A 16,072-nucleotide genomic window follows, 5' to 3' on the forward strand; every position below is an offset into this window, starting at 1 on the left:
TGTGACCATGATTTCTCACGTGATATATACATGCATCAAGCACATATGCAGTAGGTGTAGAGGAGCATAGCAGGATAGCTATGAGGACATTGCTATGCAGTATACGTGTAGGGTTATTAGCTAGTGATAACACGCTCCACAATTCCTTTATATAAATGCACGTGTGAACTGAGTACAGGAGCCATATCAATGGGACCCTGTGTGTCTGTATGTCAGTTTATGGTTAACTGGTTATGGCTATCTTTGCCCCCCCCCACTCCCCCACTGAAAATCGTTCCTACACCTTTGTTCTCAAAAAATTTCCAAATATAGATGTGCCAAAATTTGGTATCCTTTAAGCCTTAATGACCTACTAACAATCAAGTATATTAAATCACATTTTTTACAAACTGTCTCAAGTGCAAACTATATGGGTTTCTGCTGAGGTCACTTACACATTATCCTCAAAAATGTATAATGGTGTTTTTTTTTAAACTATAAATGTCTTATATGTATAATATCTTGATAGCATGTGATAATGACTTCTCTGAGGCTCTGTTCTGGCCTAACAGCCAACAGAATTCACTAGTTACTCAATCATGTTCACAACTTCATCCCAGTTTTCGTTCTGGTGTTAATATTGGTCGACAGTGTAGGAGTGATGGAAGTTGGTCACCAGTTGATCTAAGAAACTGCACCATGTTCATAGGATCCGAATCAGTTGTGATAATTTACTTTACTGTAACTATGAACAATACTGACATGATGATTTCAACAGATATCATTACTGATAATGTGAGTATAATATTTTGTCAACTATATGGATGGAAATATTTAACTTGTGTAGGTACTGATGAGACTTGGGAATGATTTTAGTTTGGACGTTACTAATCCCATGAATAGAACTTGGAGTTATATTTCTACTTCAGGAGCAACATTTGTGAGCTTTGCATTATCATTTAACCTTCAAAATTCAGTTACAAGCAACCTTATTGAAAACATTCAGAATGTGTTGAAGAGAAACAGCTTATTACCTAATAGGTCTAATGTAACAAGTGAAGGATTTCAAATAATAATAGTTCATCCAGGCTGTAAGTTGAAATATTATACTTTCATATTTCAAATATTTGCTGGTATGTAAGTAGTCAAAATATACGTTTGGCTGCCTTTGGCTTAATCTGAAACCTAATCTGGAAAGGATTCCTGTCCACTTTTCACATTAAGATTACGCAGAGCCTAAATGTTTTTTCTCACATAATCATGGGTACAGCATCCATCATGTAAGTATGAAAGCTAACTAACAGGTTGTTCAGTAACTCTTCCATCAGATTATGCAGTAGTAAGATTAAAAGAATAAAAGGACATCTTAATTTTGGTGAACACCAGTACACTGAGCATATAAACTTTGTAGCTATAAAGCCAGGTACAAATTTATTATGTAGTATCCCATTAATTACATCTACCTTTCAATATGTAATACCAAGAGTTAATAATAGTGGAGAGGAGAGTGTATAACACAATACAGAGCCTCTACAAATGATTCAGTGTGATTCAAGGGGATTCTCTCAGACGTGTTAACAAGTGCACACTGCCAGAAAAAACAAATGTGATGATTGCACATGGGAAGAACAAAGAAATGTGATGATTAAAGCAATCTTCACATATAGAATCAGGGGCAGATCCAGGAGTTGGCAAGGGGAGGGGCACAAACAGACTAAGTTGTTGGTGGTTTGGGAGAACCAGATCTTCTTGCTAGTTGCTGTATTTTGAAGCAGCAAATAATCACCTCTTAGTAGCGTCTCACTGTTGATTTTTGCCATTTTGGTCTTCGCAGATGGTTGTGAAGTCTTAAAAGTCTCTAAAATCAGCAACATGATAATTATTGTTAGAGGTGCTTAGTACGTACGAAGGTGCTGGCTGACAATTCCACAGCTAGTTTTACTGATTTTCTTGGTTTTAGGTGAATTTGTAATAATAAAAGCTAGTGAAGTGTGTATATTTTCATGATTTATAAGTCAATCTTGTCTGACATAAAGTTAAATATTTTAATCAAAAGAAGTAGCTAGCTAGCTATGGCTACTACACAAGGGTGGAGGGGGGGAATTTGCCCCAAATGCCCCATCCTGGATCCGCCATTGAGAATATACTACAAATCACAGAATTTTCAGAAGAATCCCTTTGAATCACGCTGAATCATTTGTAGAGGCTCTGTATTGTGTTGGACACTCCTCTCTATTATTAACTCTTGGTAATACTTATTATAACCACGGTGTTCTTTGCTGATAATTCAGTCAGTGATGTGCTCAAAAAATTGTGAAAACTTTCATTTAGTACTAGCTACTCCTATTGCAAACTCAGCCATATCAAATTAGTAGTTTCCTTGTAGCATCTATTAAATCTTTACACTCATTTTTATTTTTGGTCAACAGTAAGTTGCTCTTGTGATGTTAATGTCACCAACAATGATAAAATGATAACAGTCTGTGTTGGACCTAGTGATGCTCCATGTTTGTGTGATTCTAGTTGTTGTGCGGTAAGTTATAACTAAATCACTTGAAAATGAAGTTTAATTTATTATGCAGTGTAACACTCCAACTTTTGTTGGTGATGGACATGTCTGTGGACTAGACTCAGACAGTGATGGATTTCCTGATGTTGGTCTGGATTGTGATGAACCATCTTGTATACAAGTTTGTAAAATATAACTAAATCAATTCATTTCATAATTCTCGGTTATCAGGATATTTGTCCAGATGTGTACAGCATTGGAACACAAAGAAGTGAAGTTTGTATGAAACCAGTAGATATAGGTACATATGAAAGATGCAACTTTGAATTTAAAAATTGCTAAAATATATGTAATATACACATTTAGTAGACCATAATTTTTCAAGGGGTCATTTAGTATGATAGTACATAATGCTTATTGGCAATTGATTTTATATGGTATCCACTATATGCACAGAAAACCAGCTTATTAGTGTAGGTAGTAGTACAGTAAGAACACCTAAATAGAAGAGAAAGAATAAATCATGCACCATAATTTTCTATACAGGGAAAGGCAAGTTGTAATTTATGCTAAATGTTTTATCCTGAGTACAGTATGTACCAGTGAAATTATTAACGAATGCTGACTGTGTATACAAATTCAGTGAGCTTCGATCATTCACTAGTATTTTTAAAAATTGTTAATTTAAAAATGAAGTAGAGATCTATGCAATAAAAGTAGTGAAACAAGAGATGAATGATGGTATTACAGCATCGCTCAGTGGGAAGTCCCTACTTTGACATTAAACAAAATAATAATAATAACTAATGTGCCAAAGTAGCCACTGAGCTATGCTGTAATACCATCATTAATCTCGTTTCGCTACTTTTATTGCATAGATCCCTACTTCATTTTTAAATTAACAATTTTTTAAAAAATACTAGTTTGGTTAGTTTTTTGTTGTGGCACAGCTAGCTACAATGTAACTTGTATTAGTCCACTTGTATTTTCCATATCTGTAGGTATGGGGAGGCAGATACCATCACTTATAAACATCTTGCCCATTTGCTGACAGTGAGAAGTGGAGTTCCCCATATTCTGTGGTTATAGGCTGGCTTTGCTGTAGTTTGGAGTTTTCCTTGCTGCGCTCTTCAATAATGTGCATCAGGGATCACATTCTAGATCCAATCATCCCTGTGTGCCTCCAGCTGTCGACCTTGCTGTTGCTGCAGGGGCACTTGTCTCCTTTAGAACAATAACGTTTTTATATTGTGCTTGCTTCTTTTTCTTACAAAAATATGTCTACCAGAACAATGTGGCTTGTAACTGTTCTATCATACATGACTGTTGTATTAGAGTGACTGTTGTATTAGAGTATATCTCAGGTCAGCCAAGGAGTGTAAAGCTAGCTAGACCAATATGGGGTGAGGTGATATTGTTTACTGTTAGATCAGAGGTGGGGTCTCAGTAATCTATCGCTATTAGTCCACCTACATCTTTATTTGAGGGGCGTGGTCTGAACCTATCGCGAACGAGATCCCAATTGTGACTCCTGAGTTACAGATATCTAGCTAGTATACCTCTTATAGTAACGCCCGGGACTGATGCGCTTCTGAAATCCAGCTCTGAAATAATTCTGTGGCATCTAAATATGCTGCTAAAAGAAAGTGTTGATACGGAAAATTAACGCCTTGATATGGTTTCGTTGGATAAGAAGAAGACAAGCAGCCTGATTGAAGATAAAAGAAAGACAAGGCGCAGAGGGCCTATACTCGTCAGAACTCAAAAATGCACATCCCACCAGTGAGTTTGTTGTTGTGGCGTAAAATGGTGACTGTGCGCTGCTTCGTTTGGGCTCTAGGCTTGCGACTGTTAGTGAGATAGTGAGGCAGTGAGTGAGATGAAAATTAATTTCAAGTTTTGGAGATTTTAAAAAAAAATTCTATATCCGGTCACCGGTAAGTGTTTTCTCGTTTTTAATGCTGTATTTCATGTTAGATGGACTATTATTATTCTGTAAAGGTGGTTTTCGTGGCGTAATATGTCTCTAGGATGATTTTTAAAGACAGAATTTTAGGCGGCTCACGTCATTTTTGGGGGGATCCCTACTTAAGCAGTACTACCATATTGTTTGATATGATTTGTACAATATAAAATGCATAAAACTAGCTGAAAAACATATTATATTACTTGAATGCAACACTCGAAGTACAAACATGTATCTGTGTCTGTTTGCATCTGTCTGTAGTACATATTAGAGCAGCATAGCACCAAAAAATGAGCATTTTGTGCATTTTGTGATACAATTACGAAACTTTCCACACAAATTGTGCTCCTTGTGACATAAATTATGTTTTTTGATATACTGCCATCATGGATTTGCCCTTTACAGCTATTTTTCATTGAAAATTAATCATTTTTGTCTTTATCTCCCTGAGGCATTATTTTACACTATTAAAAATATTATAATATCAAATTAAAGGTGTTGATCTAAGAACTATATTGACTTTTGTTTGAAGTTAGTATCTCATTCCGATACAAAGTTATGATCATTTTTATTATAAGTCATAAAATTCTTTTCCCTTGGAGTGTAAATTACTAATGGGCAAGTAATTCATAGAATTTCATGGCTAATATAAATGATCATAACTTTGGAATACAATCACCTATTGACTTCAAACAAAAGCCGAGTAGTTCGTTTTAGCAGCACCTTTAATTTGAAACCTTGCAAAATGATGCCTCAGGGAGATAAAGACAAAAACGATGAATTTTCAGTACATAAATGGTTGTAAAGATCACCAAAGGTAAAATATGTGATGGCACTATATCAAAAAATATATGTCACAAGGAGTACAACTTATATGGAAAGTTTCGTAATTTAATCAAAAAGTGTACAACTATCACACTATGACATTCTACTATAAGTGCTATCCCACTAGGGAAGGCTCAATCTTATAAAGACAAAGAATTAGACTCATATCTCATTATCACATATGTTATACCACCCACATAGACTTCATTGGGTGCCAATTTGAACAAGATGATACCTGGAACATAACATGGCCAGCAATTGGTGTTGATGAAACAGCTATTCAAAAATGTCCTGGAGGCAGTGAAGCACAAGGTATAAGTAACTAATAAGTTGTGTAATCTTTATACTTCAAGTATTTCATTTTACAGGTTTGGCAAGCAGAAGATGTGATGGTGATGATCAATGGGCATCCCCTAATGTATCACAATGTCAAACAATAGAGCAAATAAGACTGAGGATGAGAGCTGAAGAGCTAAGAAGCCTTGTGAATAATATATTTATTGCTGAAAACAGAGATATGACGGTGATGTTTATACCTGAAGATGTAGTAGATATTACAACTGAACTTGATGAAATTACGACCACTACACAACCTATACTACCAAATGATATTTCTTCTTCAGCTGAAGCACTTGATACCATTCTTACGTATGCTTTTATTGTGCATATGAGTATCTACAGTTGTACATCTGTGGATAAATTCTTCTAAATTAATTTTCTTTAGCTTGTTTTCTTTTGCATGTACCTGTACAAAATTGTACATATATTCTTTGATTGTACAGTAAAACAGTCACCCATATACCTGAAATATGGTTACAATAACAAAGTAAGAGGTCATGAAGTGCACCTACTTGATGTGCATAGCCACTAAATTGGTCTTATCAAAATACAAAAGTGGCTGTTTCACTGTACTGAAGTGTGTATTGAAAAACCATAGAAAGGCCTACGTACTTTAGTGTCACACTTTCACAGATACATAGCTTAACTGCCTACTGCTGTGCATCAAACTATTTGAATGTCTGTATTGATTAGGTAATGGGTTATATCTGTCAAAGCTACATACAAATGTATTATAGTCTAACAAAGTAGTCAGATGTATTATTCTAATTCATGGGACATTCTACTATAGTCAGTTTGCATTCACCTGAGCCCCCGCCAAACACAATAATAAGATGTGTTTACTCCCAATGATTTTTTTACTGAAACAGGCATGTTGTTTGTGTGCCTGAATTATCCATACTAAATGTATGGGATATTTTTAAAGCCTCATTACTCACTTGTCCTAGCTTGTATCAAAGCATTTTTTGGTAAACAGTTCCAGCATTTAAAAGGCTTTACTGTGCTATCAAATTTTTGGGTAGCTGGCCCATGTACCATGAGTTATTAACAAAAAAGCAAGGGCTCAGGTGAACGTGAATGTGAACAGACTATTAATCATGTCTATAGAAACTGGCTAATAGCCTTTGATTTTGTAATTATCACCTGCAATAAAATAAAATAATAAAATTTAGATTTAGATTTAGAAGAAAAATAGTAAGACTGATTGAAAAATTGTTCCATGGTGACAGCCACTGTATAAATTACTGCAGTAATTTTAATGTGTAATAATGCCATGCCAGTTTTATTGATAGCCATTAACAGTATTCCATGATCAGCCAATTCTTGGACAAATTTTACATATTTATAAGTACAACTTCTTTTTAGACCACACAAAATTGCGTATTTATCAAGCTGTTTGGTCAGTATGAAATGATTATGTGAATTAATTATAATTATATATCTGGCAGGATAACAGAGATATCTAGTAATGAGATTGACCAGTTAACAGCTATGGCAATAGCTGAGGTAAAGTTGATTAAACTTAGTATATAGTATTACAGATTTCAGTGTATACAGCAATGTTATGTATCGCTATGAGTATAATGCTAAATTTATCAAGTCTAGGCCACAGTGTTTCCCTGTTAGGACTTGAAGCAGTTAATTAAGTTCATGAATATACATACATGTAAGGATAGAGTTGTTTGTTTATAAAATGTTTACTGTATCAGTGTAAAGTATATGGGATCATTTAAACAAGGGAGGTCATCACCTGAAGTGACCCATATGTGGCAAGATATGCTCAGCTAAGAGCTCACTTTCACCTGGTACAACAGTTGCAGTGTTGCAATTTTGTGACAGTACACAATTATTCCAAAACTCTTAGTCATTGTAAAAGTTTCTAATGCTGAATTCTTTTTTTAGTAGCAAATGCTGAATTCTTGTGGCTTGTGCACTACACAACACAGATATTGTATGGCTATTATGCTGTGTATAACTGTGATATGAAATACTGATGTGGTGCAGTGGTTATGTTGGAGTAGTGATGTTGTGTGGTGCAGTGCTGCGGTGTTGCTGTGTTGAGGTGCTGCAGTGTTTGCGGTGTTGTGGTGCAAACCAGTTGTATTCTCTTGCACATGTCAGTAAACTATCAAGGTACAAACCTTCAGTAATGTAAAAGAAATCTGTTTAAAAATCTCAATAGATTACAACATGAAAACCAACCATGCATGCATGTAACATGCACGTTTTGAGATCCGCGACATTCAACAACTAATATGAAGTTTACAAAAATTTATTTCACAATAGCACAAATATGTCACTTAAAATCTAGTTCTTCTGCTTATCTGTAGAAAAATTTTAAAAAGACAAAAGTCAACATAATTATACAAAAAGAAATAATATCCAATTCAAAACAACCAATCTGTGAAAAAGGGTGAGGCCTTTAAAAAATAGGCTAGTATGAAAAAGATGTGATATGAAATAATATCATTGCAGCCATTTGTTGGCCACCACCTTTGATGTCGCATCTTTTTCATACTAGCCTATTTTTGAAAGGCCACACCCTTTTTCACAGCTTTGCTGTTTTGAATTAGATTTTTTATAAGAAAAGATAACTCTACTGCATCTGGACAACTTGGCCTCATTTTGATATCACCCCTTTGGGTCATTCAATAACTTGTTCTTTCTTGAGCTCACCTTTTTTTACAGCCAAGATATTTTTGGACAGGGATAAGAACTTTACCCTAAGCAACAAATATTGTGGAGAAAAATATAGCTTTGACATAGATTAGTCCTGATTTAGTAGTGTAATAGCATTAACCAGTGACCCATAAAGATTGTCAACTTAAATGATGAGCTTCCATCATTTCATAAACTGTCAGCAATCACATTGGAATGTATTGACAGTAATTTAATAGGCTGGGTAGTAACAGTAGTGGTCAGTAGAAATTAGTGCTGAGCGATACTGCCATTTTACTATCACGATCAATATTAAAATAACTATTCACAATATTTCACGATACAATTGCATACTTATTGTTTTGTTTGGTATTCCAACAGCAAGCCTATATAGGTGCTACATAACTGCCACTATCATCCTTGTTTACAGTAATGGTTATTGTAACACGTGCTTTGAGGTTATGTAATGATGTTCACACTTAGGTGGGGGTAATCAGGTAGGTGGGTTTAAGCTGTTACAAGGATTCCTAGCCAATTATTGACCTAACCTGTATTGCAAATAGTTATTTTAATGGAACTAATGTACAGACATAATATCACAATAAATATCGCATTATTTGATATATCACTAAAATGATAATATCGCTCAGCTCCATTAGAAACCACCATACACGTGACAGGTTTATTCTAAGTAAATATGGCACATGAGTGATTCAATGTTGTATAAATGCCAACTACTGTAAGTTTTGGCAGACCAATACCATCAAGTCTTGACTATCTAAGGTTCCGTCATGTTAATTCTCTGTTGTACATTTTAGTATCTCCATAGATCAAGACACACGGTAGTTTGTTGTGTGACCAAGAAAGCCGGCATGCCACATTGTGAGTATATTTACAGGAAGAAACAAACTGAAATTTTCATGCATACGTAGCTCCGTGCTCCCTTCTCGAATTGGAAACATTTTTATTCTGCAAATTCCCTCCACCTTTAGCACCCCACATACCAAATTTGAGCAAGATTGCCTGACACAATCGTGAAAGCCTTCAAAATTCAGCTTAATTTCTTTGGGGTTTTTTCTTTGTTTAGAAGGCTTGGTGGGCTTAGATTATTCTTTTTGCACACTTTACAAAAACCATTATAAAATGCAAATACGTAGCTCGATTTCTTGAGCTTTAGTACACTTCAAGAATAATTGTAGCACAATCACGTACTAAGTTTGGTGCAAATGTGATTAATAATCATAGAGCTATAGATGATTATTTGCATTAAAAAAGGCTGACATGTTGTCACGCCTACAGGGCAAACCGCTTATGGGAATGACTTAAAAATTGATATGCATATAGGTTAACGATTATAGCTCAAACCTTTTGTGGTTTAAAAGAAATCGCATTGACAGCTATAGAGTTACAAGGCAAAAACCAAACAACTGTAAATCGCGGGATTGAAATTTTCTGATAGAACAGTCACTGCAGCATAAAAAGGTGCATGAAAAATGTCAAAAAAATGTACCGGAATTCGAACCAGGTACCGCCAAACTGAACACCCAAATCCTTAACCACTGAGCCGCTGCTATCACAGCTATTCACCTTACTTAATTTCTATTTTATGAATGAAACTTCTATATAGCTATAATCTACTCAATAGTAAAAGTTCATAATTTCATAGATCTACCAATGGAAAATCTAGATTGGTTTAGAACATTCTATATGTGTTCTATTAGAAATCCTCGAAAAATGCATGCTCTATTAGAGCATTATGAAAGTAATCAAATAAATTCTGTAATGCAATACTATTGCAAATTCTCTAGTATTCCATCAAATCAAAGCTGATATTATAGCCATTTTCGTACAGATCGGCAGGGTAGTACACTACTGTTAAGACCCACTCATGCCAATCGTCATCATCATAATCATAATCAGCATAATAAGTGCTATCATATTCTAGCATAATAGGTACAGGATTTGCTTTGTTAAAAATTGAGCAATTGCAACTTATCACATTTTGCATGCAAATTGAGATACTCTAATATAACAGTCACTGCAAAATAATTCTTAATAGACAAATAGTACAATCATGCATACCTAACTTGGAAGGAATTTACTTTGTTATAAAACACTAGTGCAATCAAATACAGTTTTTATATAGCCTTGAAAAAGCAAGCAAAAAATTATATATCAGTATATAAATTGGCTGTGGTATTGGATCGGTAGGTATTTTCTGTATTGGTAGAGCAGTGGTTTGTCTTATATCATCTTCATTGCATCTGTAGATAAGAAGAACAATAATCTGTGTAAAAACAAACCTCAAAGCCAGTTTATGGTTAGCTTTGGTGTATATATTTAAATGCAAAAAAGAAATGAAATCCACACAAAACAGCCAAGATATATAAAAAGGGTGTGGCCATGGGTGAAAAGTTTTGAAATCAAAGGTGGCGGCCATGAAATGGCTAAAAATGGCCATCTGACATGGTGGCGGCCATGATGTCAATGATAATAAATTTTAATAGTGCACAAAGCAAATTTAATATCATCAACATCATTGTAGCTATTTTATGGCTGCCACATTTGATTTCACAACTATTTTACCCATGTATTTTGAAGGCCACACCCAGCTTGGCTGTTTTTGTGTGGATGCCATATACAAGTCCAGTGAAACCTCTATAATCCGATGCTCAATGAGATAAAAACTTGTGTCAGATTAGCAAGGATGTCAGATTATTGAGGTAGTATTACATAGAAAAAGTTTCTTTGGTATACAAAACAATGTCAGATTATAGAGGCATTCTGGATTATAGAGGTGTCGGATTAGAGAGGTTTCAGTGTATAGTTTACGATAGTCTCTGTATCACTCAATAATAACATGATATACTGTAGAATATCTTTGGTACATTGGATAATTTACTTGATGGAAGGAATGATATGTCATTTCAGCAGATGGAAAGCCAGGTTTGTGGATTATAAACTAGAGCATGTTATACAATAACACAAGCTACTTCTCAACACCCCCTCATGCCACACAGGCGCAGTGGTGCTTCATGTACTTTGTAGTCATCTTGCTCGAAGTGTTCATCTTGAGTGCCTGAACCGTTTTGAATTTCAGTTATCAGAGTATCAGTAAGTATCCATATAATCTATTTCTAGTCGTAGAAAAACTAGTTGGGCTAGTTTTAGCGATTTACAATGTCACTCACATGATCATTCGTGCTGTCTGAGTGAGGTTTTTTTCATGTCATGTTTTCATGACACTCCTTACTTAACTGCTCTGCATGTATTTGCCCAAGTATACTGTATTTTCCCGATTATCCACATACAGTAACTGTACTACAGTACAGTTATGTAGTTAATTGGTACTGTACCATACTCGTTGGCACTTTGCTCCTCCCATGCAAAGTACAATATTTAGATATAAAGTGCTGCCATAAGAACACTGCATGATTATGGTTTATACTTTTATGAACATGCATGCCATTATTACAGGTATGTACAAATAATGCAGCTGAAATATGAATATGTGACTGGATCTGTGAAAACCGGTCTTATCGCCCAAGACAAGAAGTTTGATTTTTTCACACAAACACAAAGCTTTATGAATCCACTATCAAATTTCACTGTCACAGTCGACCAGAGTAAAGTGGTCTGCTTTTGCTAGCTGCTTTTTTCAAGCACAGTGGCAAGCTGTACGAGTGGTCTGGAGTTTTCATGGAGCCCTGGACAACTAGGAGATGGCTGTGTGTGGCTGTACAGCTCCGTGGTATTGGCCAATGAGCTGTGCTGTAAATTTCCTTTCGTTTTAGCCAGTTTTGAGTCCTGAATGGCCCATAACTTGGCCTAGTTCATCCCAACATGTTCCTCTTCAATTTTTAAACAGCATCTTGCCCACCTTCCAGGCCCGCTGCCTCCCACCCCTTTTGTAGCTCGCCTGATACGGCCAACCTTGGTTTAAAAAACTATCTAAAATGGCAGGAAACTTAGCTGTTGACTACTTCTTCAGTGGATGGTCTGGAAGGTAATAAATTGTTGTAAAACGTGTGAAAATTTGGTACGCGTAGCTACCACTATTGGCAAGCTACAACACTCTGAATATTTAAAACCAGCATTTCTTGATACTTTTAAATGGGCGATTAGACTGGTTTTCCCAGAGACAGTCACATATATTCTAGCTCATGAGGTCAATACTTTGAACAATCACAGGATGAACTTGACAAACAGTTTCTTTCAATTTGTAGATATGTACATATACCAAATTTATAACAGTGGTTGTGTGTACAAGACCCATTCATCAAAGGTGGTTAACCACCTTTGATGAATGGGTCTTGTACACACAACCACTGTTATAAATTTGGTATATGTACATATCTACAAATTGAAAGAAACTGTTTGTTTGAAAGAAAGCTGTATAGGTTAATACATAGTATTATTAGTATTAATAATTCAGCAAATGTGTTAATAATATTAAATCATCCACACACAGGTAGGTGGCACAACAGCCAGTGAAGGATTACAGATGACTGTAGAAAGAGTTGGTAGTTTGTTTAGAACTACCTTAAACACTAGTGGTAATGAATCAATACAATTGACTTTGATGGGAAGTAATGTATGTAAGTTGCTATGTAATTATTACTGATCAAACTGCAGTATACTGATCATTCATATTATCAAGTGTTTGAAGTTCAGTTTAGTGAAAATATACGTAGCTGAAAGATTTTGGACCCAATACCGTGACCAGCATGTTATTTTTCCTGAATGCTATTATTATTATCTCCAGATTGTGACCACAGAAATTTACTCATGGCAAGGTCCTCTTTAGAAAGTAGGTAAACTGTAGGCAGAATGAGGAATAGTCAGAATGTGTAAAAGATGGGTGACACTTAAGTCTGCTGGTAAAACCTAATCTTGACTTTATATCCGTTTAAAATATTGCAAAAAGTTTGATCATGATTACAATTATGTGTATGCCTGTGTTTCTTGTGTAGTACTTGACATCCAAGTTCCTACAGAAGAAGAATTGCTTAATACAGAGACATTTAATTTTCCTTCATTTTCCAATACATCTGATAGCAATACATTTAATGGTACAATACCCATGATTGAAATACCAACTGCTGAAATCCTTAACCAAATAAGAAATGAAGGTTACATTATTGACTACATAGTTTCAAATGTTCCAAAGTTTATTACAGGAAGGAGAATTGCCATAGTTAATGGTGTAATCAGAAATTCACACCTACCAACTGATCCTGGGTATGTATACATCATTGCAAAATGTGTTACTTAATTGACACTCCTAGAACAAGGATTGAAAGTCCAGTGTTAGTGAGCCAGATATCTAGAGAGAGAGTAAATCTGAGCAATGAAACAGTATCAATATTATTCAACATTGAAACAGTACGTTTTGTGTTTACAGATATGCTCTATTATGTGAGCTTGCTATAAAGCATTACATGTTGTGAAAAATATATATGCCTACTATGAACGATCTTATGATTGATGTTTAATATGTGGGGTGTTCAGGGATTTTTAATACTGTGTAGGATGAAGATCAACCTCGCTTCAATCTTCGCTGTGCCTTTTTTGACTTTTCACAGTAAGTAAAATACGTACTTGTAGAATGGTTGTTTAGTAGTTAATTTTTTCCCTTCAGCAACAGTAGTCAATTTTCTGAAGAAGGCGTACAACAGATAGGAAGCAACAAAAGTTTTGTTCAGTGTACCTCTTCACATTTGACCAGTTTTGCTGTTCTGGTGGATGCAACAGGAGGAAGTGTAAGTTGTAGGGTTTGAAATAAATTACAGCGTCTACCTTGCAAATGCATACAACACATGCAACTATCAATTTAATAAAACCAGGACATGAAAAAGTTGGATTATGTAACTGTCAGTTACTGAAATAATGATGTCCTCAATGGTGCAGTGAACATATTTACATTGTAATACATCAGGGGTTGCTCTTGGAATTTTTGTTGACTGATTTTCAACTCCAAAGTAGATGCACTTTAGACCACATTTAACACAACTTAATCATCCTGTATCAAAGCAGGAGATTTCTCCCAAGCTTAGGTGGAATTAAGGAGGGCTTTGCCCTCCTCCCCCCCCCCCCCCCCTCCATCCTTCCCTTGGACTTACAGGACTATATTGATACCAGGAACAGGAATCATGCATTCATACTGTATTCAGAAGTACAGAATTCCATGGAAAAATAGAAGACAACAGTTATAAACTATACAATGTGAAGTGAGGCAAATAAGTTTGAATTTTTGTGCCAAGATCGAGATACTCTAATAGAGCAGTCACTACTGTAATAGAACAATCACAATTCTAATGTCATTTTTTGCAACTAGAATTATAACAATACTACCTTATTTTGATTTAGTACAGTTTACCATCAAACAGGTTTTATCTCAGATAGGCTCACTAACTAAACAGCTACTTAAAATGCTCCCAAATTAAGGTCTACTTTTAAAAATTTTCTAAGTATGTCCTTTATTCATCCAGCTATACCAAACAATGTTATGTAAATTGTGTACTGGAGTTCCATTCTTCTCCTCTTAGTGGATTTTATCCTAAAACTTATTGCCCCCTCAGCCCCCTAACAGTGTCTTAGATATCCCTATGCTCCCAAGTACCTTACATGTAAACCAAAATAACCAAACTGTATTATAAACAATGATTGGCATTAACAAACATCATCGCAGCCATTTCTTGGCTGCCACCTTAACTTTTTTTTACCTTGCCTTTTTTGAGGGCTGCACACTTTTTTACAACTTGACTTTTTTGGTTTAGATAATCACTTTTTTTTTGTAATTGCAAGCCCCAAAGCCATTATTTGAGGATTTCTTTTTACTTGCAATTGTCTTACAGGAATGAGAAACATTGAAACTTTCTGTATATTGCTACATATAACTATATATTGTATTATTGTTTAAATATAGAGTATAATTATAGAAATGAATGATGTTCTAATTGTTACTGGTGTATCTGAATGCACTACAGCTAAGCAGCTGAATGATTCACAGGATTATTAGTTATGAAGGTGAACACTGTGAAAAAAGAGGGATATAAGATGGTATTTCCAGTGGCTTATTGAATACAAAAAAGCTTGGTATAACCTGTATTATACTAACAATCCCACATAAGGCTTTAGTTAATGTGTTAAACATACTGAAACCATATATGTGATGGTATAGTGTGGGCATTATATCAGATATAAGCTACTTCAAGTATTGTGGTAATTAAACTGAAACCATACATGCAATAGTATACTATGCATTATACTAAAGTATAAGATGAGTATAATACAGGATTTATATTAAGGCTTATTTGTATTCAATAAGCCACTGGAAATACTATATTATATCCCACCTTTTTCACAGTGGAACTCTCTACAAAGAAATGCAGGAATTAAGCCCGGATAATTATGGTTATAATGATGGGGTAAAAGAATTGAGCATTATTCTGGCAGTTTTAGAGCATAATTGGCATAAAAATATAATCATCATCAAGATACTCTAATAGAGCAGTCACTTACTCTACTAAAATGATTGGTGCAGAATAATTCATTACTGATCACTAAGTATTTTGCTAGCAAAAATAGGTCTTCTGACGAATTGATACAATTAGATTTAGTAGTTTTTCCAAGTCTTTCTGTACATTTTGATTACAAAAGTGAAGAAAAGTTATAAAAATTGGAAATAATGAGTACATTTTGGGAATAATAATAGCATAATAATAACATTTTTGGAGAGATTCGGAATAGAATCATTTTGAGCATAATTCCCACAAGCCTAGAAACTTGTAATG

General features: G+C 34.9%; 1 protein-coding gene across 1 annotated transcript in view; it reads left to right on the top strand.

Moving 5' to 3' along the window:
- The first annotated feature begins 480 nt into the window (after nucleotides 1-480).
- Nucleotides 481-16,072, top strand: part of LOC136261076 (adhesion G protein-coupled receptor L3-like) — a 69,660-nt gene continuing 54,068 nt past the window's right edge. Inside the window, exons 1-15 of the mRNA XM_066055042.1 lie at nucleotides 481-774; nucleotides 827-1,070; nucleotides 2,409-2,512; nucleotides 2,562-2,669; nucleotides 2,720-2,789; nucleotides 5,481-5,591; nucleotides 5,648-5,927; nucleotides 7,067-7,124; nucleotides 11,151-11,222; nucleotides 12,748-12,874; nucleotides 13,250-13,408; nucleotides 13,457-13,517; nucleotides 13,565-13,661; nucleotides 13,808-13,860; nucleotides 13,918-14,038. Of these exons, the coding sequence (XP_065911114.1) occupies nucleotides 481-774; nucleotides 827-1,070; nucleotides 2,409-2,512; nucleotides 2,562-2,669; nucleotides 2,720-2,789; nucleotides 5,481-5,591; nucleotides 5,648-5,927; nucleotides 7,067-7,124; nucleotides 11,151-11,222; nucleotides 12,748-12,874; nucleotides 13,250-13,408; nucleotides 13,457-13,517; nucleotides 13,565-13,661; nucleotides 13,808-13,860; nucleotides 13,918-14,038 (1,959 nt within the window). The remainder of the gene's footprint in view (nucleotides 775-826; nucleotides 1,071-2,408; nucleotides 2,513-2,561; nucleotides 2,670-2,719; nucleotides 2,790-5,480; nucleotides 5,592-5,647; nucleotides 5,928-7,066; nucleotides 7,125-11,150; nucleotides 11,223-12,747; nucleotides 12,875-13,249; nucleotides 13,409-13,456; nucleotides 13,518-13,564; nucleotides 13,662-13,807; nucleotides 13,861-13,917; nucleotides 14,039-16,072) is intronic.

This window comes from Dysidea avara, chromosome 7 (genome assembly GCF_963678975.1).
Source record: "Dysidea avara chromosome 7, odDysAvar1.4, whole genome shotgun sequence".
NCBI classification, from domain to species: domain Eukaryota; kingdom Metazoa; phylum Porifera; class Demospongiae; order Dictyoceratida; family Dysideidae; genus Dysidea; species Dysidea avara.